Source organism: Magnolia sinica, chromosome 5 (assembly GCF_029962835.1).
Source record: "Magnolia sinica isolate HGM2019 chromosome 5, MsV1, whole genome shotgun sequence".
Lineage (NCBI taxonomy): Eukaryota > Viridiplantae > Streptophyta > Magnoliopsida > Magnoliales > Magnoliaceae > Magnolia > Magnolia sinica.
In genome coordinates, this window is record NC_080577.1 from 14,181,900 (window position 1) to 14,206,491 (window position 24,592).

The following is a 24,592-nucleotide window of genomic DNA, read 5'->3' on the forward strand; positions in this document are numbered from 1 at the left end:
CGAAGCAAATGGTTAAGAACGGGTCTTGTTTGGAGATATTTCAAAATAAGCATTTTTATAATTTCATTGATTTTCACTGAGCCTTTTGGTGGCACAATGTGCATTACCACTTTGAAAATACATGCCTGCACCACCTATCGTGAGGCAAGGTCCTATTTTTGGGCCAGCTCAAGCACAATGGGGCCACCCAAATGCATAGCTTAGATGTGCTACATGCATGCCAGCTTGGCACAAGTGGCCCACCCACAGCTAGAGGTGCTTGTGGGCTCAGCAGAATTCTTGTTGCCGCTTGCTTCGTGGTATATGATAAACACTTTCCATAAGCTTATAAGATGAGCATCAAAACTTCACAAGACTGACCATTATAATTTCTCTTCAACTTCCCATACAAATTCCTTAAGTAAGATATATTGCATTCTGTTGAACAAAATCCCAATATCAAAAGAAAAATAAAAGACATCGACTCAGCATCACCGCTCGATGACGGTAACTCCTGAAAATTATCCACATGGAAGCTCACAAGTATTGAATGAGCTCAACCGCATACTTTCCTTTCCTTGTTTTGTTTATCTCCCCAATCTGCATCAAAGAACACCCAAGTACTAGTGTCTGAAAAGAAGAAGAAGAAGAAGCACTGCACTCTCTGAAAAGAAGGGCATTCCCACAACCCAGAAAGTGCCTGTAATAATAATTTCTTAATTGCTGTAGATTATACATAAACCAATTTATATGCAGCCTCTAATGCCGAGAGAAAGTGCTCCATGTACTAAGAACAGGGCAGCCTCCGAATTTGGAGATGCTTTATGCCACTACCATAAAGGGACATATGTCATGTAAGGAGTATAAGCAGGGTTTTGTGTTGTCCTGATGCACCCATTGTGCAGAGATGAGACAAATGCTTAAGTGATCCAGAAATACCAATCTGATGGTTCCCTACTGGATAGGGATGCCCCAAAACTTTTCCGGATCAAACTAGCAACCAACTCTTCAGCTCTGTTTCCAGATCACTGTTGTGCCTTTTCTTAACCATCTATGACCACTTGTTGAAGGGTTAGGATCTTCCAATCAGGAATATCACTAGGACATCAGCCATCCACATTTAGTCCAATCAGATCAACGGTCTAGATCTCCAAATGATAGGCCCGCCAATATGGAATGGGGTCCATCTGGACACCTTTGCATCCTAATGCATCGGGACCCGACAATTCCACATACAAGACAACAATTAAAAAAACCATTGGTGTCAAAGTTGGTCAGAAAGGAGGGAAAGTGCTACAGTGTCTGCTGCCTTTTGCTAGTTCTTGGGAGATATGAAAGGAGAGGAACAGCAGGATCTTCAATTTGTTGCAGTCTACAGTGGAAGTGCTAATGGAGAAGGTGGAGGGTTCCCTGTTGGAATGAGCAGCCAACTCTAAAGTCTCAGATGCAGGCAGACGTTCACAGTATCCAGGGTCAACTAGCAGATGGAAGTGCCAATATCTAGGTGTCCCACAGCTCTCAGAAAGCAGCAGGTGTTGGAGGCATCACAAGGAATTCCAAGGGCCCAACCTCGTCATACTTCTCGGGCACGATCCCTTCATGTCCTCCATCCCAAGCCTAAGCCATGCACTCAAAGGAGCCCTTGATCTTGTTTGGCAATGGCAAAAAGGGTTCAATTATTATGGAAGGGCATTCGGCCAAAGTTATTCAGTGTGTTAGATCCGGGGCTGAACCATAGGGGCTTTGTTTTAATTTTAATGCCATTAGGTCTCTTTCTCCTAGATTAAACATTTCGTTTACAATTTCATTTACTTGTGTAAAGAGGGAAGCTAATGTGGATGCTCAAGCTTTAGCATTGGAAGGAAAGTCTCACTCCGGCATGGGGTATTTGAATTCCATCTTTTCACCTAAGTGAAATATTAATCTTTTTGATTGCTATAAAAGAATAAAGAAAAAGAAAACAATAACAGAAAAAAAGAAGTGGGTCAGATGAACTTTATATTGTACCTTCAACCTCCCTTTCCCGCTGACTGAAACAACATCTCCAGTCTTTAGCGTGGTTCCATTTTTCATTATAGGGCTCCAGTTAACTCGCACATCCCCATTACTGAAAAGAGAGAATTAACTGTTAAAGATTATGAGAGACAAATTAGTTCATACCAGGTGAAGGGATAAAATTTTCCCTGTTGCCATCAAATGCAGCAGCACGATTGGTCTACTATTTCACAATTGATGCTGACCCCACATGCACCTCTACACATGGGCACATGCATCAACCTGGCATGCATGTTTGGACATCTAAGCCACTCATTAGGTGTGACCCACAATGTACAAGTTCTATCATGAAAATTAGGCCGATCAGCTATTGTGCAGGCATGTATGTGAATTTCAATCACCTTGGCTTGGACCATCTGTTGTTTCTGGAGATGTATGCCCACCTGATAAGTGGAGCAACCTGAGTTTATGGTCAAGTCACCTACACAGTGGTGGCCATAATGGAGAATCAAACTCATGAGATTAACTTTCGGCAATCATGCAGCTTTACAGAAATAAACCTTCCTTGAAAACCCAATTATTTATCCTCAATTGTTGCAAGAATCACAAGTCTAGATTCTGTTATGATGGATGATGTACAATCAAGATCTGCTCACCAGAATAGTCCCAGAAATATACCTTCATGGACCCTGACTTGCAAGTTATTCATTGGAGTTAGGATAGATGACCTTTCGTACATCAGTAGCTGGGGAGATGACTTGAAATGAGGATGGTCAGAAGCAGCAGATATAGGAGAAGATTAGCACATCACACTCTTAATTGGAATACACTGCTTGGTCTCTCAAAATTTCGATGGAAGGAAACTGGCTCCAGCTGGTGCAGAAGCTGGGAGGTATCATCTATGAGTCTATGACCGATCTGGGGTAGCGAAATGGGCATTGTCTGGCCACATTGGTAAAAATGAATCTGATGAAGTGGAGATTGCAAGCCCTGTTACAAGGTTAGAGAACTTGCTTTTAACTTTTTGGTGTGTTTGTGATTGAAGGAAGCTATGGTATTCTGCAATAAAGTGCAGATTTCCTTCAATGGATATCCCTCAGGAGATAATGTGGGCTGGGCACCTTTCAATTACTCTCACGTCCGTACTGAAGCTGACATCATGGCAGACTTGTGTAGCTAGAGAAGGGGTGTAAGGTTCAATCTCGCATTGTTGGAATATGCTTCTATCCTTTCTCCTTTCTTAGAAACTTCTATCCATAAAGGTCACACTGGTTGATCAGGCATTCCTCACTGTCTATGTTCCATGCATCTAAAATCAGGCAAATACATGTATAAATAATTCAAACTATTAGTCAACTTCTCATCATTATTCATTCATGTTATACAGGTGTGGCCCATCTGATGATTATAGAATGGTCTTAGATATGACATCCATATTGTTGGAATCACCTGAAAAGGACTCTGATCTCACACAAGTGTACCTTGTTTCCAATTGTGAGGTGAGGGTACTACTTGAGCAAGTGAAATTAGAGTTCCTTAATCAAGGATGGAGGGTATAGGGCTCAGGATGATTGAAAACGGTGCAAGAGCATGGAATCATGCTGTCAATTGAATTGGTGCTGCAGGAGACGAGGATCGTTTCATATTTTGGAAATGAATATGAAATATTTAGATAAGAAGCATAGATGACAGCTGTCAACCCAAGAACATATGAGCAACAGCAAAGATATGTATTGAGTAAAAAATAAAATAAAATCCAACCACTGAAAATTAAGAAATAGCTCACACTACTGAAATTCATGCAATTGATGCCATTGAAAGGTAAAAGGTCACACCTGATCAAATCAACAAGTTTCGAACGTGAAATTTTGAATCCTGCACTAGCCAGGGCATCGACCCGTAATGATGCTTCTATTGTTTTAAATGACTTGGTCCTACAAACAGTGAGCAGCATTTTGTAGGTTTAGCTAATTCCAGATGAAACTCATCAGAAGGACGGAAGACTCAACCATGAAAAGGGACAACAGGGTTTACTAAGAAAATAATCACTGACCTTGGCGGTTCATACTCTAAAGCAAGCAGAGGTATCTTTGAGCAGGATACTGAAACATTACCAACCTGCAAGATGAAAATAAATCACCACGTCTACCACAGCCTCCAGTGGTGTTACTTAAAAGGGGATTTTCTCAAATTCAGTAAGGTAAATTGGATCTTTCTAGTTTCAAAATCTTAATGATATCTGATTGACTATTGATTGTTTCAGACTAATAAGAGTGCACATAGCCCTTTAAAACTCATGTGTTGAAAATCAAGTTACCAGAGTAATTTACATGTCTTAATGTAAAAGTTCAAAAAGCCAGTAAAAAACCCATGAGGGGTTGTTTGAATCCATTAGCCATTAGACATAAACTAAGGAAATTTCATGAAATGGCGTTTCCATTGTTTGTTCTTATAAATTTCTTGAAAATGTAATTTTCATTTCCCTCTCATTTCATGAAAAACTTATCCTTTTTTGTTTCCTTGCCCGAACTAAAGAAATATCATTTCCAAGAAATTGAGGGAAATGAGAGGAAATGACTCATCTTTTTATAAAGTGCCCCACATGGTAGTCACATGTGTCATACCCATCTTCTAAGTGCCCCGCATAGTAGTCACATGTGCCATACCCATCTTCTAAGTACCGCATATTTGCAATTGTCCATCTTCAAGTGCCCCACCACATGTGGGGCATGTGCCAACATCCATCTTAAAGCACCACACGTGCCATTTTGCCACATGTGCCATCGCCCATCTTTTAGCGACCCACAATTCGATGTGCCATACACCCCAACTTAGCCACGATTCTCAATGGAATAGCTTCTCATGTGTGTGCGCGCGCGTATGTGTGTCAATTTAGCCACCGGTTTTCTAATAACCTTCCCCATCTGCATGCATATTTGAACCTGCTCCATAAGTATATGGAACCATTTCCAGTAAAGCATTATGCTCAGAAAAACTCACCTTTTCCAGCGAGGCAACAAGGAAGTCGACAAGTTCGGGAACAACTATAACTTGAGCTCCTTTTTCCCCCTAGATACAAGGTAGGCAACAATGAAGTTTGTCAGTACGAGTTAATTCCCAAGAAGCTCACAACATATAAAGAGTAATATGAATATCCAAGATGTGCATATACTTGGGCAATCAATTGGACATGATACCTGCAAGATAATGTCACCAACTTTCTCCCGTGCAATCCCTGTCCCAAGAATTGAGCCAAGGAAATCCCCATGAGAACAAGGTTCGAACCCAAAGTTTCCTGTGATGCTGGAAAGAGTAACAGTTTTGTTAATTTAAACAAGGGTGTAGAAATTAATATGCTGGATGCAACTGAAGCTGGCAACGAAATACAGAAAAATAGACCTCAGTGCAGCAACTGCATCTGGAATACTTTCCATGGCTTCAGAATGCCCAACCAAAAGGCAGCACCGTTCAGCCTAGAAAATTCAACAGATAATGTCAGCTTGTTGGCATGGACATAATGTTCAGCCTAAAACAATATGAACCAGCATTTGGTACTTTGACCTCTGGATATCCTCCCTGAGCTACCGCTTTGACATCTGCTAATTTTTCCAGGGTCAACATTGCCTCCTTCAATATGGGTGGTGTAAGAAAATCCGTTTGCAAGATTTCTCTTCTTGATGATGCCCGTCCCGCCTTTTCGAACACAGATGGAGAGTCAAGACAAACAGAATAAGACAACAGTATAATGAGAAAGTGTCTCACCAGCCACTACATTAGACAAAATGATGAAACAGTAACAACCAGAGCATTCCCAACAATGAAAATTAGATTGACCTAATGTGAAGTCAAATTAAAGGATCGTAAAAGTTCACATGTGTGTGTGTGTGTGTATTTCTTTCTTTCAAATACTTCAGAGAAGGTAGCAGTTCGATTTCAAAAGTCTAGATATCATGACTCTTTTCAGCAACAGCAATAAGCAAAGAGAAGATGCATTTCTGAAGATCCTAGAGTGCACCCTTTCCACTACTTAAATGGAGTAACATCCTCATACTGTATCAAAACTCACAATCTCGGACATGGCAGATCCTGCCCCGCCATGGCATAATAGACCAGTCTAACTCAACAAGCTGAGAAGTTCCCAATTTAGATGGGGCAAAAGAAAACACAAAATTAAGAACTTTGTATCGGCTTGGCCAGCTGGGACTGACTCACATGAGTCCTATGTGGATTCAAGTTGGTCAAGTAAATATGAAGCTCTTGGCCTTCAGTGAGTCTGTCAAAGAAGAGGAAGTAAAGCTGTCTGGAAGCTTGCCTAGGCACCTAGGTAAGGGTGTAGAAACTGAAAGTAGCTTATTTATTGCTGGGAACAATTCTTGAATCATTTAATTGGTCCGTTTCATAGACACTCACCTTTGGCCATTGAACCTGAGTGAGGTCCTTAAATCCACTAAAAACTGATTGATGATACCATCTGATTAAAGGATTTACTTCACAAGTTCAAAGTAACTATGGACCTCATAAATTGATGCCATTTTTGATATATTGATAGAATCACAGCTCAAAAGCATACAAATCAAACATGATCAGAAAAGTAGGTATGGAATATTTACCCATGGTTAATGCAAATACCATTTCAAGGATATGCTTTACGGAGGCAGTCCCACTTTTATTTACGACCCCTTTAAGTAAAACATCACCCTCGCCCTTTAAAGCATGTGCTGCATGACAAATTCCTGTAGATGTATTGCACGTAATGTCATCAATTGTACAGGGACCGCATCTTAAGCATTTGTGTCTAAATTTTCAGCTTCCTAATAATTTGTTGAGAGATGACTGAATCAGAAATAAGAAAAAATGAGCGAACATCTTGACTTAACAAACAAATAACATCTAACTACTATAAAGTGAATAATGGGCCTGATCCTGCATCTTTCCAATTAGTTTTCTTTCTTGCATATGACTATAAAACTATTCTCCCTATTGTATCACTAGGGCTGTCAACGGTCATCTGAATCAATGGGTAGCAGAGACATCAGAGCCAATTTAACAGTCTGGATCCTAAAATGGGACCCATGTAAAATAGGATCCACTCAGGTAGCCCCCCCAAGAGAAGCCATGTCCTCATGGTGTGAAAAGAGGAAAATATTGATGGAGATCATGCCATAGTTAGTTCTCACGTAACGTCTTTACTTGGCATTTTAGGAATGACTCATAGAGCTTGAACTGACCATCCTTCAATGAGGTTAACAAGGCGCTTAAATTCGTCTTGATAGCCTTAGACAACCCCTGTTCCTCGCTGCAACTATCGATTGGCCCAAAAAAGACTAACATAACCTCTGTCATTTCCCTCCATGAGGTGTCAAGGTTTACATGGTAGCGGAAAAATTGCTCGGATTTGTAAATGACTCCAATGGATTGTGCCCACTGAAGTGGGCAAAATTGAACAGAGCAAAACGTTGTTGAATCCTTCCATCACTCTTACCAATTTGGATTTGCAACGCTAGATTTTTCCGATCCTCAAGTGCTCTCCATTGGTAGTGGGGGGAAGCCACGGTGAGGCACTCCAACCTTTGTTGGATCAATCTGAGCCTGGTATTCATCTGATCCTAAGATTCCTCAAAGTGCTCCGTGTTACATTCCCATGCCCTTATCCAATAATTAATTTAAAATTTCTATCTTTATGAGTTAGTAGAGATTTGTTATGTATTTATTCTTCTTTAAAATGAATAGAAATGAGAGTTGCATTCTGCCATTAACGTGTGTATACACAGGGCTAACAATAGGGCGTTCTCATATCTATACACACGTTAATGGCAGAATGAAACTCTCCTTTCTATTCATTCTAGAGAAAAATAAATACATAACAAATCTCTACCAACTCATAGAGATAGAAAATTGAAATTGCAATTGAAATTAATTTATTTAAAATTTTAATTTTAAATTAATTATCGGATAAAGGTGTGTCTCATAGTGTGAAAAGAGGAAAACATTATTGGAGATGATGCCATAGTTCCCACGTAGCCTCTTCACTTAGCATGCCAGGCACGTCTGATCATCATCTCTTCGGGTGTGATCTTTTCAATAGGAGTCGTGACTGTTCCGGACCAAGTTTTTGAAATAGGACTGTGCGAGCCCAACATTTGACCTTACAGTTACGAATCATCCCAAACTTGTCGGCATTGGCATATATGATTAAGTGTCAGTCGTAAAGGCTTTCTCAAACATGCAAGCTTCTAGCAACGAGCCAGCCCCATTGCTTCTTATAGAGTAAAGGTCAAATTCGTCCAACATACCGTCAATATTCTCGTAATCGATTGGCCCAAAAAAGATCAACATGGCCTCTGTCATTTCCCTCCATGAGGTGCCAGGGTTTACATGGCTTTACCATTGAAATCACATTGACACAGGTCCATCCATGTGGAACGAAACAAGGAAAAACTTCTCATTTTCTGTTATTCGATGGTAGTGGAAGATTTTCTTGGATTTGTAAATGACTCCAATGGATCGTGCCCACTGAAGCGGGCAAATTTAATCCGAGCGAAACGCAGTTGAATCCTTCCATGATTCCATCACTCTGCCTATTTGGATTCGCAATCCTGGATTTTTATTTTTTATTTTTCCATTCCCCGAATGCTCTCCGTTGGTGGTGGGGGGAAGCCACAAGGTGAAGCACTCCAACGTTTGTTGGATCGAGCCTCGTAATCATCTGATCCCATGCTTCCTCCAAGTGCTTCCCATGTTTCTTCATTAGACTTGGCTTTGTTTGTTGACTTTGATCCCAAATGATAGGGTCCAAGCTCTATCAAGCCCACTAAAAAAATGAAAAGGGTGTCCTCCCATGTGTGTATATACAATAACGGCAGAATGCAACTCCCCTTTATATTCATTCTATAGAAGAATAAATACACAGCACCAACTCATACAGATGGGAAATCAAAAGTTAAATTTAAATTTCGAAATTTAAACTTAAATTAATTATTTGAAATTTAAATTGAAAAAATAAATTTAATTAATTCTTGGATAAGGGCATGGGAATGTAACACCCATGAATATGATAAGAGCTGTGGAAAGGACGATCTGTGAAAGGAGAAGTTGGACGAAAGTGAAACCCGCCATAAGGTGGAAAGGGCTACCTACACATATACCAAGGCGAGTTCCACCACATAGTAGGCAGCCATGGACATCAGTTGCGAAGCGTAGTGGCATGTTATGATTACTGGTGGCTTATGTTATAATCCATGGTGGTTTAATGGCCTACCTTCTCATGTTTATGTTAGGGTTTCTAGGAGAAATGGAGGAAATTAAGTACCTGAAGGGATTTGGAGAGTTGGGAGAGGATAGGTCTGGAAACTGGTTCTGTGAAATAAGAGGGTGTTGGTGTTTTTGTTGTTGAAGAGATGCGGCCCTGAAATCCAGACCGTCCGTACGGCTCTCGCCATAAGTCCCGGCACAGGGGCCATGAAGATTGCAGCGGCCATCGCTGCTATGCGTGTCAAGCACGTGTGCGATGGTAGGGAGATGAGAGTTCCCCTTTGTAATTTGCACAAAGAGTGAGAGATATGATAGCTACTCGCGGGAGTAGAATCTGAGTACTAGCTGCGCAGGGGACGCGGATTTCCTGCGAAAGCCTTTCGCAGGAAGTTCCTGCACAAGGATTCTGGATGGGGCCCACTGTCATGTTTGTTAGAAATCCAACTCGTTCATCCGTTTTTTGAGCTCGTTTTAGGACATTAGACCGAAAATTATTAGGATCCAAAACTCAAGTGTGCCATACTAGATGAAACAGTGGGGAAAGGAATTCCTACCGTTGAAACCTTCCCAGGATCCACCTTGATGTTTATATTCCATCCAAACCGTTTATAAGGTCATTTTCACTGAGATGAAGTGAAAAAGCTCAGAAATTAAACCGATACAAAACTTTTGTGGCATATAAATGTTTCAACGGTGGTCACTAAATCCCCACTGTTTCCTCTCGTGTGGCCCACTTGAATTTTTGATCCTCCTCATTTTTTGTCGCATGTCCTAAAATGAACTCAGAAAAACGGATGGACGGAGCTTCTCACAAATATCGTAGTGGGCCCACACAGAATCTTGCGCAGTAACTTCATACGCAGCGCAGCTGCTGCACTTGGCGAAGTGACACGTGTGCGGTGATCCAGGTAGGTTAGGTAGTTCATCAAGTGGGCCTCACATGGTATGTGCCACGGATGAACAAGATCATACGCAGCCTGATTCTTTCGTTCCCGGTTTTACACGTGTTTTCGATTCTGACAAGTCAGCACATCGTTGTTTACTTACTCTCTTGACCGTACATGTACAGGCCACATATCCAAAGGTTAGGGCTGTCCAATGGAGGATATTTTCTGAGGAATCATCCATCTACAGTAGAAAACAACAGACCGGTGGTCTGAATTACCAAACCATGGACCCCACTTGTCGTAATTCAAAATTCTTTTATACGGTTCAAAGACGCCAGCCACCTTTCATACAAACAATTGTATTGATCTGTTTTTAAGGAAACCAATAAAAAAATTAATTGGATTGATGGTCCATATTCGATGTACATCTGCGGCCTGCCTGATGACTGGACAGGCGGATTTGTCGGGGCGCAGCAGATGCCAGAGGGTCCACCTGATGAACGGCCTAGATCTCGTGTGCATGCCGTGTATGCTGCCTTGGAGGCTCTGCTTGTAGAGGTAGCAAGGGGTCAGGTTTGGACTGGCCAAGTTACACCAGGTCCGCCCGAGCCGATCTAAGCCCAGGCCCAACTAAAGCTGTCTGAGCTAACCAGAAAATCGATAAAATCCTTATCTCCCATTTGAGTTTCTAATCGATCGATTGACCAAGTGGGTCACATATGTACAAAGGAATAGAAACCTAGAATGATATGGGTTAAAGGTTCATGCTTGTCCAGCCCAAGATGGGCCCACGGACCCCAGTCAAAATCTGGGTTGAGCTCCCTGGGCTTGCCCCGGTCATTTGCTTGAAAGGCTACCAAAACAACAAAGCACATTTTTATTTTTATTTTTTTTAATTTTATTCCACAACTTAGCAGATTTAATTTGAGTAACATATGCCACGTGTACAATCTTAGGGTGCCTGTATATTGAGCTTCAGGTTGTGCCAGAGTATCAATTACCTCGCCCCTGCAATAGCCCTCCAATCGACTGACGACTCTGTTATGGTTAAACAAGAGTTACGTTCCGATGTAAGTTCTGCAACATTTAGAAAATGGTGGCGACTCGTACTCTTCTCACATGGCGCTGTACAGCTATCCAGATCATCAAAATTGTGGGTTTTATCGTAGATGAACATTAAGTAGATGCTTATAGGTAGAATAATGAGTGATTTATGTTCAAACGAAAAATCACATGGTTAATTACCATTATTTTCTTAGTGCCCATTCGGGTCTTTGGAAAGCATGGGAAAGAAAATAATATCTTTTTGGAAAACCTTATTTTAAGAAAATTGTGGTAAAGAAAATTTTATTTTTCTTATTTATTTTTCAACAATATCATAGAGAAATTTAAGATCTATTTTTAAAATTGTTTTTTGGCAAAATAAAAAATAAAAATTTCTAAGTAGTTGCTAGCATGTGCTAGATTAGCACGTCCCATGCCAGATTATAGCATATGCTAGACTATCACATATGGCCCAACAGGATACTTGAAAGTAAACAGTGGCACACGCACTGTATGTGAGTGCTTGAAGTTAAATTGTAGCACACGTGATGTGTGTGAGTTGCTTGAAGTTCTTCGATGGCACATGTAGCACAAGATGTCCATCGGCAAATTTGACATATGGGCACTCGCAACTAGATGATAGCATTTATAATCATTTAAAGATAACAGCATATGGCCACATTGGTGCATGTGGAGTGCTTTATATATGAGAAGAAGAATTGCCGTAGATGTGGCATATTAGCACATGTGGGGTGTAAAAGAGGATGGATGGTATCATTGATTGCAAATTAACATGTGGAATAATTTACACATGTGGACACCAAAAAAGAAAAGAAAAAAAGAATATAAATGGTAACACATGTGACACATGGCATAATAGCACATCCAAGACGTATAACTAGGGATGGACAATGGCTCACTTAGTACATTGATAAATGTAGCACATATAGGGTGATTGAAGATGAATGATGACATAATTGAGCTACCTTTAAAATTTTATTTTTTTCATTGTGGAAATATAATTTTTTTAAGAGTGAAGGTGGAAAAATAAATTTATTTTTTTCTAATAAAAATAAAAAGTAAAAAAAACACATTTCCTACTAATTGCTACAAAAACTAAAACTTATATATATATATATATATATATATAATGAAAATTGAGTTTCATGAGAAATAATGTTTCCTTTCATGTACTTTTCATGAATCCAAATAAGCTTTAATAAAAAAATAACAATAATAATAAATATGTTTAGAGCTGTACACGAACCGAGCTAGCTCGGTTAGCTCGCTCGACTCAACTAGAAAAGGCTCGATTCGACTTGGTTTGAAGCTGAGTTCGAGCTGGCCCCGACTCAACTTGACTTGGATCGAACCCAACTCGAATCGAACTCGGATCGAACCAGTTTGGTAACTCAGTTACTTTGATATTGATGTTGCTCACCAAGCGTTTGATGAAATGACTCAACAAAGTGTAGTTGGCGGCAAGAAAGATATGTATATGAAACTAATACCCTTTTTGTTATGTTGATTAGTAGGTGTTTGATAAAATACATGTAAAACCATTACTGCTATCTCAAATACAGTAAGATTTTGAAGGTGCAGTTCAGGTGTTTGTGAAAATGTTGCACAAGTGAACTTGGCTCGATCTTGTCTCGAACTCAGCTTGAACTAGCCCAAGCTGCTGAGCGAACCGAGTCGAGCTGGCCAGTCAGGCTCAAGGACCATGCCAAGCCGAGTTCGAGATGAGGTCAGCTAGTGGCCGAGCCGAGTCGAGCTGAGGCCAGCTCGACTCAGTTCGACTCGATGTACACCCCTCAATATGTTACACTATAGGAGTTCATTGGCTTGGTCCCCAGGGTAGCAAAAGTCTAACTTAATTAATCTCCCACTTCTATCCAACTATTTTATTAATTAGAAAAGACTTAAGATATATACAGTGACTTATAACCTAAGGCATGCTTCCTGTAATACTCAATAGTAGATGATTTTGTGTGGTGTGAGACTGGTCGGAATAATATAGCCGCGTCGGGGTCAAGATTTTAAAGTACAAAACGATATAAGCCAATGAGTGATACGGTTATATGGGCCTGAAATATTCAGAATCAGAGATGATATGGGCAGCATTGGTGGTGAATGATTCCATATCGATACACCGATTTAAAATCTTCAATCACAATACCTTGCCACAGTTCGAAAATCCCACTTTCCAAACTACTCTCACCACCACTTTTCCACTAATCATAGATCATCGACCATCTTTGTATTGATCAAGGACATTGATCATATGGTCAGGATCTTCCATAATTTTGGGTCATTAACTGCAGGCCAATCCAGGTGGGGCTAATTATGTGGACGGTCCCGATCGACCATGGCAATCACCCCAGGTGAAGGGACCGTGGCAGCGAGTCAACGCGTTGTCCTTCCAACACCCCATTCTCATCAAACGAGTGGAAATGCACTGTGACTCGTGCGAGTGAGATGAATAGATGGTTTAATGACCACATGCCCACGTTCCACACATAACTGAAATCTGCAGAATTCATCAGCTAGGTGCCTGGGTCCTGTCTTAAACATTATACAAATGACGAGGCGCCTGCCACTAAGAAGTCGGAACACACTTTCTGTTGAACAGCCTCTTTTCAACCGTCCGTGTTTACATTCATACCATAAATCAAAGGAATTAGTTTTAGATCATGAAACTCCAAAATGATTTTTAGTGAGATTAGTGGCTTGGATCTATTACATATATCCCATACTACAGCAACGACGAGGCCCATCTTCATCTTACTCGCGCGAATCTAATTACGACAACCGTATTTCAAAAGAAAACGGTAAGAAGAGTCGTCGTTTCCCTCCATCTCTCACTCTCTCCTTTTCTGCCCTATAAAAAGGGCGGACCTGTGGAAATTGCTCCAGATATCTTGCATCTCATCCGAGGTAAAATTCTGATATCTGCTCAATCAATGATTGTTTCTCTTTTCTTTTCTAGTTTTTTTCTTCTTTTTTTTTATTGACTTTTGGTTCTGATCTACAGGATTTTGATATTTTAGAGCTGCAGAAGTTTGAGTTTTGCATAAATGTCTTTCTTTTATGATTATGAAATGCTGGACATTGAAGATTTTTCCAGTTTGTATGGATGATTGCAGATGTAGCTAATTTGAATTCAGATGTTTCGTTTCTGTTGAAATTACGATTTGAATTTCGATGTTGTTGCTTTTATGGTGTGCTTTGCTCTTCTTTCTGTTTTATATGCTGTGATTGCAGCTCTAACATAAGTTTTCAAAGATGAATTTTCTTTCTTTCTCTACTTTATGCTGCATTTGGTTCCAGGCTGCAAGAAAATTCATTCGCAATTTTTCGAATTTTTACTCTCAATAGAAGTTGCTTGATTCACGAAATGATGCTCATGATGGATACAAAAGAACTCCTTTCCAATACAACAGAGAATAGCCTCATTTTTTCGCAATTCGAATAAGAGTAGAAATTCCAGAATCACAAATTGTTTTCTCCTCTCCTGAAATAGACATGATCCAAATGCAGCCTTGAGCATTTTTTTAAAAAATTGGATTTGGAAATGCTGCAGGATTTTGGTTCTGAAAGTATCTGTTTAGCATTTTATGAAAGTGGTCTTGATTCATGGCTCAGTCGCATTTCAACACTGAAGTTCTGAGTTCAAGTGCCCATGTGGGGTGTGTGTAAAAAAGAAAAAAAAAGTATTTTATGAAAGAGATTTTGTTAAAATCTTAATCTTGTCAAATGCACACTAGCAACACGTAAGTTTTGACATTTCTTTCAGACAAATGGTTTGAATTCATCAGATTCTAAGCACTCATTCGAAACATTTTGATCCTTCTGCCCATTGTGCCAACTAATTGCTCAAGGTGGTTGTTTTCTACCTAAGGCAAGATGGTAACTATCTTCCCTCAAACCCAAAATTGTGGGGATTACTTCTACAAACTGAGAGCCACGTGAATGTAGAGCTGTACACCAGCCGAACTGAGTCAATCTTGGCCCAGCTTGGCTTGGTTCGGCCAGCAGGCTACACCAGCTCAAACTTGGCTCGGCTCGGTTAGCAGCTCGGGCCAGCTCAAGCCGAGTTTGAGTTTGAGCCTATGAGCTGTGTTCGAGTTTAGGTTTTAGGGCCTGGATCTAATACATGTGTACCCTCTTCAACGAGGCCCTTCTTTACCTTACTCGCGCGAATCTCATTACGGAAAATCATGTTCAAAAGAAAATGGGAAGCTGAGTCTTCGTTTCCCTCCATCTCTCTGTCTGAGATAATCTAAAAGCTACAATTTTTGTACTCTCATCCCTTTTCGGCCCTATAAAAGCCGACCTGTAGAAATTGCTCCAGATATCTTCTCCTTCCATCCCATCCGAGGTAAAATTCTGACATTTGCTCAATCGATGCCTGTTTCTCTTTTCTTTTTCTAGGGTGTTTCCCTTGCCTTTTGGTTCCGATCTCCAGGATTTTGATATTTTAGAGCTGCAGAAGCTTGAATTTTGCATATATGTCTTTCTTTTATGATATTGATTAGCTGCACATTGAAGAATTTTCCAGGTTATATTAATGATTGCAGGTGTAGCTAATTCGAATTCAGATGTTTCTTTTTTGTTGAGATTATGGTTTGAATTACGATGTTGTAGCTTTTCTATTTGTGTAAGAACTGAAATCTGGGGACAGATTTTGATGTTTTAGCTTTTACGGTCTGCTTTGCTCTTCTTGCTGTTTTATATGGTTTGGTTGCTGCTCTAACAAAAGTTTTCATAACTATTATTACTATTTATTTATTGATTTCATTTCTTTCTGTATGTTAGCTGCATTTGTCTCCAGGCTGCAAGAAAATTCATTCGCAATTTTTTGGGATTTTTAATCTCTGTAGAAGTTGCATAATTCACAAGAGAATGATGGATACAAAAGAGCTCCTTTCCAATACAACAAAGAATAACCTCATTTTTTCGAAATTCTAACAAGAGTATAAATTCCAGAATCACAAATTATTTTCTCCTCTGCCAAAATGGACATGATCCAAATGCAGCCTTAAGCTTTTTCTAAATTGGATTTGGAAAAGCTGCCGGATTTTGGTTATGAATGTATCTGTTTAGCATTTCATGAAAGAGATTTTATTAAAATCTTAATCTTGTTAAATGCATACCAGCATCACTTAAGTTTTGGTGTTTCTTTCAGACAAATGGCTTGAATTCATGAGATTCTGGGCACTCATTCCAAAGATTTAGATCCTTCTACCCATTGTACCAACTATTTGCACAAGGTGGTGGTTTTCTGCCTAAGGCAAGATGGAAACTATCTTCCCTGAAGCCCAAAATGGGTGGGCCACGCCGCCTTACTTGGCCAATTGGACTATCATCAGCTATTCAAGTGGTAGCACGAAAATGGACAATGAACAGCAAAAACGGGGAACAGTTCATTCGTAATGGGCAAAAATCCATCCAACCAACGGTTATGATAAATCCGATCTGTGGTCCATCCATGGGGAGCCAGAGCCACCAAGCTGATGCTCTTGATAACCATGTATGGAAACATGTCCAATTGTGAAGGAATGGAGGATGATTTTCTACACTTTTTGTTGGAGGAAGATGGCCCCTTTGCAGATGAACTACGCTAGCATACCTTACACTAGGTACCAAGTGGGATTACTTCTGCTAACTGAGAACTATGTGGATGTAACTTCCAGGAAATCCACCCCATCCATTTATATGCTGTCTCAGGTTAACCATGGAACCAATAATCGTGATAACCTAAAACTTAGGTAGGCAACACCACAGGAAATAGTTTGGATGGAACACCTACCATTAGTTTTTTTAAGGCCCACCTTCGTGTTTATTTGCCACCCAATCCATTCATTTAATGTGCCTCATCAGGATAAAGGAATTACCCAAAAAGTCACAGTATTCCAGCACTCAGGTGGGCCATACAAAAAGAGAAGCTGATCCTGCTCCGGATGTCAACTTCCCAAAGGATGCCGTCAATGAGTGGCCTGCACCAAAACAGATCCACTCTTTCTATTTTGTCAGGTTTCAGTCCTATGAAGATCCAACGCTGAAAAATAAAATAGAACTGGCTGTCAAGGAGATTCAACAGAGGAATCAAGCCCGTTTTCAGCTTACAGAAGCACTAAAGGAGAAAAAGGTACATCAGAAGCTTTACATTGTGATGATTTACGGTTTTTTTTTTTTTTTTTCCGTGTCAAATAGTAGTTCTACTCATCAGAATGACTTATATCTGGTATTTCGTTCAATTACATGACTGACACTGAAAGTCACAGATGAGTTGATAATTGACTCCCGTCTCTAATACTGAATCTTGCTGTAGTTCAATCGGATCGAGACAAGGTGATTATCCAGTTAGTAAAATTAACCAGGCAGAAAAAGAGGTGCAAGGAGAGTTTGGAAAACATGACTAAGACATTAGAATGCCTTCATGCGGCCCTTGGCAAGCTGTGGGGTGCAAGCAATGGTACAAGAGAGAAGGGTGTGGGCTTTTGCTCTTCAGAGGAAGAGCTTAATGATCTTGTGAGTGAAACCACTGAATTGTATTGTTCACTTATTCTGTCTTCTGGTACATATATGGGATCGTCAAAACAGATTCGGCACTTGCATTATTGCATCAAACATGAGAGCAACACCTTAGTCGAGGAGAGAGTTTCTTAGAGAAATCAAATTGCTTGAAGGAACGAGAGAGAAGGCTATTGTCAATGCTGCTATGAAGGTAAAGATTCAGGAATCATTAGATCCAAGAGAAAGAATTCAAGACCAGATTAAAGTATGTTTCCCCCCGCTTTAGCCCCACTTTATTGGTAGTCTGTGATTTGAAAGTAATTCAATTTATTTTCCCCAAGTAAACCCTCATATCATGAACATTTTGTCCACTGTAGCGAATAGGTGTTTATTTGGATGGGGTGAGTAAGGAGCAACAGGTGGTTGAGAAAAAAATCAAGCATCTCAAGGAAGAAATGAAGCCCATAGACCATGAGCTCTGAACCTGAAAAAGGATAAAACATATGATACCCTTAGGGAATTGATAAAAGAGCACGACGAAGGGGTAATATATCTTGCATCTTCTAGTTACTTTTTGAGTATCATGGTGGCCTAAAATGGAATGCCTTCATTCATGATGAGATCATGTACTTAATCTTCCCTCAGCGTTTTTAAAATAAAAAAGAAAAGATGACCATAGAGGAAATTTTCTTCCTTCTGGGTTTTCCTCGTCCAATCAAAGTCTTGGATCTGTGATTTTTTCTGGTATGAAATGTCCGGCCCATTTGAGACAACTCATAAGTCTCTTGAGCTGCTAACTTCGGAACTTCTTGGAGTTTTAATTATGCCTTCTTTTTTAAATTTCTAATTTTCTATTACAGAGCTCTAAATTAGAACCCATTGAAGATTTACTTGTAATGATGGAAGAAATCAATCGTCTCTGGCTTGTTAGATGAGCTCGTGGAGACAGTGTAGTGTGTGTGAGTGATCCAGGGTTCAAAGCCTGGTAGTGTTACCTTTCAAGAAAAAAAGAAGAAGGAAGAAATCAATCAAAGATAAGGGTGGATACCTTTTTAAATGAGAAAAAAAAACTCTCTACCCTTTCTTAGTTTCATAACACATGCTAGTTAGGCTTTCTTTCCTTCTTTTTTCATATTTATTGTCCATGAGTGGGATAACTATACTGTGATGAGATGTGGGGAGCTGCAAACGGAAGCACTCTTCTTGGAGAAACAGCAAGATTGAGAAGCAAACCATGATGAGGAATACTGAAAATGCTCAAGGAATGCTGGGAAAGTTCCATTCAAAATGGTGGCACAAGAGTTTTTTTTTTTTTCCTAGTGTCTCATGAGAAACATGCTTCCCTTATGTTTCCTTGAGTTTCTGTTCAGTTCCCCCTCTTTCATGTTATTTCAGCAAAGCAAATCAAACCCATTTTTTTCCTAGGAAACATGTTTCCCACTTTGGAGATGGTTTCCTGAACCAAAGGTGCAACCTAACTTAATGTCCCTTTAAACTTTAAAAAGGACCAATCTGTTGATAGGAGAGACCAATGTTGGCTTTCTTCATGGCCATTTAAAGGATGGGGCTGAGGCATGGAATTCTTTTAATCTGCTATCACGTTTCACTTTTGGGGTTTCATAACCTGTGATTGAGATCATGACCCACAATTCAAATTTATGAGTGGTGTACAATGTTCCACCCAGTAATCAGGAATGATTTCACACACTTCCGTGTTTTATAATATATTGGACTTACAAAATCCAAGGTGGGCCCAAATTTATCATCCAATTTTCTTAACGATACATTGAGAAAGTGTTTGGCTTATTATCATCTGGACTTGCATAGGTACAGTGCTTCATGCCATTTTAGTCTTTGTTCACGGCGATCTTCTGGTACTCTCTATGTTATACCTTCTACTACCAAAACCGGACTCTCTTGAAGAATGCCAAAGATCTTGCTGCAAAGAAGGATATAGCTGCTCTGGAGGAGCTTTCTCATATAGAGGTTTGCTCAATTGGTTGTTCTCTACCATCCTTGTTCATTATTCAATTTCCACTCTCATGGTCTCATCTTACATTCTCCTTGCCATGATTAGGTTGAGAAATTTATGGTACTATGGAGCAGTAATAAAGCCTTTAGAGATGATTATGAGAAAAAGGATATTGCCATCACTGGACAGCTGACAATTGAGTAGGGACGGACAGATGAGGAACACCAATGAGAAACCAATGGTTTTGCGGGTACCAAATTCGGCTGAATCAGAGAAACCAATGGTTTTCGTAAACTCGATACCAAAATCCGTTGCTGGAAAGATCTTGAGGAGGGAGCTGGTGATCATTTTAAGGTGGGTTTGTTACCATTTTGTTGCATTTCTATTTGCTGTTGTTCTCCTTTTTTGTCTCTATTGAATTATTGAATTTGAATTGTATTCCTTTTTTCTTTTTTCTTTTTTTTTTTTGCATGGCATTTTGAAGTTGTTCTAATGGTTGTTTATTATTATTAATATTATGGACTTTTAGTGGGGAACTTTTAGGACTTGATCAGGTTGGTTAATGGTGCTGCTTCTTTATTTAGTTAGCTTTAGTAGGAAACTATGCTTATCATGATATTTTTGTTGGGTTGATACTCATTTTTAGGATTTGTATTATGCTCATGAGTTTCTTCTCTTTTGAGTCGTCTATTGAGAGTTCATGTTCAAAATACACCTTAGTAGTGTCCAAGCATTTATTTGTGTGTTTCGTGTTTAAATTGATAAAAAGAAGGAAATCATAATTTGAAGTTGAAATCTTTTTGAAGGTTTGGGGCCTCTTGATCTATGAAAGGAAATGCACATCTTATTTCTTTGATGTGAATAGTCGAAGTAAGTCTCAATTGCTCATCAATAGAACTTTTGTGAAATTTCCATTCTTTTATAGTGTTATTATAGTCATTTTTTGTGATTTCCATTCTAATTTACACTTCCTTTTTTTTCTATTTGCATTTTTTTTCCTTTTCTTTTGTGATCCCTTTCAGCCAGGATCATAAGCTTTGTATGGGTTTGGATAATGGCCTCCCAGAGGGATGTATTTGGCTTGTCAGGACCCGGGCATCTGACCCATATTGATTGGTAAGGCTCTCTCTCTCTCTCTCTCTCTCTCTCTCTCTCTCTCTCTGAAATGAAAACAGACTGGATTTTTCTGAAAACTAATGAACCATCTTGACTCTCGAAGGTGATTGAGATTTTCTGTATTCCACCATTCATAGGAAAATCTTCCATATTTTGACAAATTTGGTGTGCAGGAAGATACATACTCTGTTCTTCTGTTCATTTCATGGGGTATTTGAAACCACATGCTGAAAGAAGCAAATCAGAAGACTTGGACGTTCATCAAATAAAAGAATAAAGACACTACACACTGACTTGCAACTTGTTGAGATGCTCCTGCTTGATATGTCATGGTAGAGATTCAGGATGGAAACTAAGAACCACAGCAAATGTTTTTTGGGAAACTTACACTTTCATTTACTAAGTTTCCGCTCACTCCTTGTGGGAGAGCGCATCCTCCTTTGTATAAAAGGGTGGTTCCCACATCTATCCTAACGTAACCAAACCACACCATATTCATTTGCTTTGCATTCTTGCTCTCTTTGGACTTCAGTTTTATGGCCCCTTTTCACTGAACAATTTTCATTTTCCATCCTCTTTTTAAAATTTTTTGAAATGTTGATAGATTCTTGGGGCTTGGGGATTGGGCTGGGAAATTTTGATGGATGGGATGGGGGTTACACAATTCACATGCTTCCAGCAGGTATCTTAAATCTTTTTATAAATTTTATGTGTTTTGTGCATACCTCCCATGGTATTGCATCATTTCACTTGGTTCTGTTTTCCTGCTTCAGTTCAGGAGTTTTCTCCCAACTCGGATTATCTTGATCTTTCTATCTGTATCATAAAATGATCATTGAATTCCCCATAATAAAGTGTTTTAGTGCTCTATTTGTTGTTTCTATCAATTCTTTTCAGGCTGGAAGTCTTCTATTGCTGCCAATTCTGTGGAAGTTACTTATGGCCTTAAGTGTATACTCATGTTTCTTCACATCAACTTAGTGTTTTCATATCAGTAGCCATACGCTATAAAATTCCTTTTTTTTCCAGGGCTGACGTAGATGATATATAAATGGCAGGGGTTTGATCATTTCAAGAAAATTCAAACCATCTTTTTTGTTGCTGCTTTAAACTTGGTTTCTGCATTTTACAACAAGGGAGTTGTATTTTAGTGCTTTCCTGTAATATTGGCATCGTTTTGATTGATTAAATTATATGGTGGTCTGACCTTGGGTACCGTTAATGCTGTGCTTTCTTCCTGTGATATTTATATTGTCAAGTGTTTTATCCATATCCTTCATAAAAATTGAAGTTACAATAGAGAAAATCTAAACTCATTCAAAGGTATGTTCTAATAATATCTTGTTTTGGCTTGTTCAAAATCATGAGAGGTTGGCTTTAATGACTGCTTTTGTTTCAAATAGGAATGCAATCACTTGATATCAATATTCAGCCCCTTTAAGAAATTTTAGATCTAACCTTTCCATACAGCTGTAGCGGTATTCACAGATTAAGATTCACTGTTATTGATCATGTGTTTTCTGACTTGATTGAATAAAATGTAGGATGGAAACATAAAGCCATGTTTGTGAAATTTGAGCCTATTCTTGAAGTTGACAATGACCCTGTCAAGGTTGCCTTTGTGTAGGTTCTGGACCGTGGTGAGAAAATTGAGCTTCTGGTAGACAAAATAGAGAACCTTTGGTCACAGGTGGTGAACCTCAATATCATTGAGGGCCTGAACCTGCTGAAGGACTCCGAAATACTGGTGCTGATGCCTTTTACGGCTACACAGCTTACCAAAGATCGACAGAAGAAACCAGTCCCTTGGAAACAATGGCAATCATTGGCAACAAGGAGATCATTGACATTAACCAAGGTATGTTAGTTGCTTAGACTGGTGTAAAAAAAAAAAAGAAAAGGATACATGTAGGTCACCTTTTCTTTTCTTTTCTTTTCTTTTTTTAACCTTTTGATAATAAAGATTTTCTCTCCGGCCACGGATTATCGGTCTCCATGACCTATATAGCTACGGATTTAATCCGTAGCAAATTTTTAATGAGCTGTTCTGCTGTGGGCTAGTCATCTTTAGCTACGAATTATATCCGTAGCTTTAACCAATTTTCTGAGCAAAACTGACGATTTAGCGGCGTCCAGCACAACCGTCAGTAAAGGTCCTGACCGCCGGTATATTGGTGACCGCGGGCAAATGATTTGCCAGCGGTTTTGACCGCTGGTAAAGGATAGTTTTCTTGTAGTGATGCATAGGTCGGAAGTCTGATGACCCATCATCCTCTCTAGTGATCTCGACAGATAACTCAATCAAATCAAAGTACGTATTCAGAATGCTAAAATGCTCTGGATTTGATGCAAGTGATGATGGTGGAATTCGCTGTGATTTTTATAACACCGGTACCTAAGAGCATTCAATCAAAGTGATTTTGAGAGGGAAGGTCCATCAAGGGTAGGCCCCACATATGGATGATAAGACATTTTCTAGCATAATTGATATTGTTCATCACTTCCATAGCCACTTATCAAATGGCTTGAATTATCTGATCAATATGATTTGTGAGGTATGGACCCACACGATGGATGATCCATATGAATAATTGTACCTTTTCTAATCTAATCAATATGGATAGTCCATTTGCATAGACATTGTTATGATATTTAAAATCATCCAATCCAAGAGTAATTTAAAAGATATGGTCATGAAGGTGGTCTGCAAATGATGGATGGTCCACATCAATGAATAGAGCTTTTAAATATTATTAGCATGGATCATCTATTTCCATGGCCCTTGATTAGACAGGATCATCCCATCAAAGTGATTTGAGTGGTGTGGCTCCTCCAAGGTACGTGGGTTCCACCCAATTAACAATCGTGTTAATGATTGGATGTACCTTTTGTATTATGATATATATAAAAAATTTCATAGTTGTTGATGAGATTTTTTTTACGTCCATTTTGTGAACCTACACAAATGGTCCCACACATGTGGATGTACATAGCGAGCCCCATTTGCATGTGGTGAGATACATATAGTGGTATCCATGTCCTTGATTTATGCTAATAATATCGTTGAATAAAATAAAACATGAGGTTGAAATAGAATCTCAGCGTGTGCATGATATACTGGACAAACATTGAAAAATGCCTTTCATAGGTAAAATAAATTAATAAATATAACAAATATGAAAAAAAAATAATTAAAAAAAAAATTGGGCTTGTTTGGTTTTGATAGAGAAGTGGTTTTTTTTTTTTTTTTTAATAATCTTATTCTACGCTTTAAGTGTGTTTGGTTAACCGCTTAATTAATCAATTTTAGATTATTATTTTTTTGAATTTATGTTTTTTTCTACAGTGCGTAGCCTGTAACGCCCTAGTTTTTTAAAAAAGAAAAAAGAAAAAATAAAGTAAAGAGAGATTTTATTTAAATTTGAATTGAGAGAGATTTCATATCACCTCTCCTTCTGAAGGAAGGAGTAGTGAGAAGGAAACTTATATCCTAATATCATAACTCAAAACACCCTACGTATAATGAGAGAGAGAGAGAGAGAGAGAGAGAGATTAGATCATGGGGTGCTTTTATAGGTTAGTACATCTCTTTCTTCTTTGAATACATTAATTTAATATAAAAGTAACCAGATCTGTGAGGTCTAGGATTAGCTTTTCGTCCATCATACATATCTAGAAAGGAAGCTATTCGCTCTGCGAATAGCTCTAGGTGGTCGCGGAGGGAATTGCTTCCTGGTTGTGGAAAATAGATTATTTAATTTATAGTTTTAAGGTAAATTGATTAGTTAATAATTTTGATAAATTTGCATTAAAATTATTTGGACAATAC

The 24,592-nt window shown here is 39.1% G+C and overlaps 1 protein-coding gene and 1 pseudogene across 3 annotated transcripts; one reads left to right on the top strand and one right to left on the bottom strand.

The window, feature by feature from the left end:
* Positions 1–346: 346 nt before the first annotated feature.
* On the bottom strand, positions 347–9,533 carry LOC131245508 (uncharacterized). 3 transcript variants are annotated; one of them, XM_058245026.1, is made up of 10 exons: positions 9,284–9,531; positions 6,604–6,707; positions 5,536–5,667; positions 5,374–5,447; positions 5,172–5,277; positions 4,975–5,043; positions 4,028–4,092; positions 3,810–3,908; positions 1,987–2,086; positions 347–579 (listed from the first exon to the last, which is right to left on the bottom strand). In XM_058245026.1, exons 1-10 carry the CDS (start codon positions 9,450–9,452, stop codon positions 517–519), a joined length of 981 nt encoding a protein of 326 aa, XP_058101009.1. In that variant the 5' UTR covers positions 9,453–9,531; the 3' UTR covers positions 347–516. The 3 variants fall into 3 exon arrangements, 2 of the variants coding, with proteins under 2 accessions (XP_058101009.1, XP_058101010.1); XR_009170896.1 differs by lacking the exon at positions 347–579 and adding an exon at positions 2,376–2,455 and having other exon boundaries at positions 9,284–9,533; XM_058245027.1 differs by lacking the exons at positions 347–579; positions 1,987–2,086 and adding an exon at positions 2,469–3,283 and having other exon boundaries at positions 9,284–9,533.
* A 3,408-nt stretch (positions 9,534–12,941) lies between these two features.
* Positions 12,942–19,940, top strand: LOC131246951 (proton pump-interactor BIP131-like; annotated as a pseudogene).
* The last annotated feature ends 4,652 nt before the right edge of the window (positions 19,941–24,592 follow it).

Coding starts and splice junctions, on each gene's coding strand:
- LOC131245508 (XM_058245026.1), bottom strand. CDS start 9,452: ATGGCCGCTGCAATCTTCATGGCCCCTGTGCCGGGACTTATGGCGAGA. Junction 6,708..9,283: donor AACTCTCCAAATCCCTTCAG/GTACTTAATTTC, acceptor ATACATCTACAG/GAATTTGTCATGCAGCACAT. Junction 5,448..5,535: donor CTCAGGGAGGATATCCAGAG/GTCAAAGTACCA, acceptor TGAATTTTCTAG/GCTGAACGGTGCTGCCTTTT.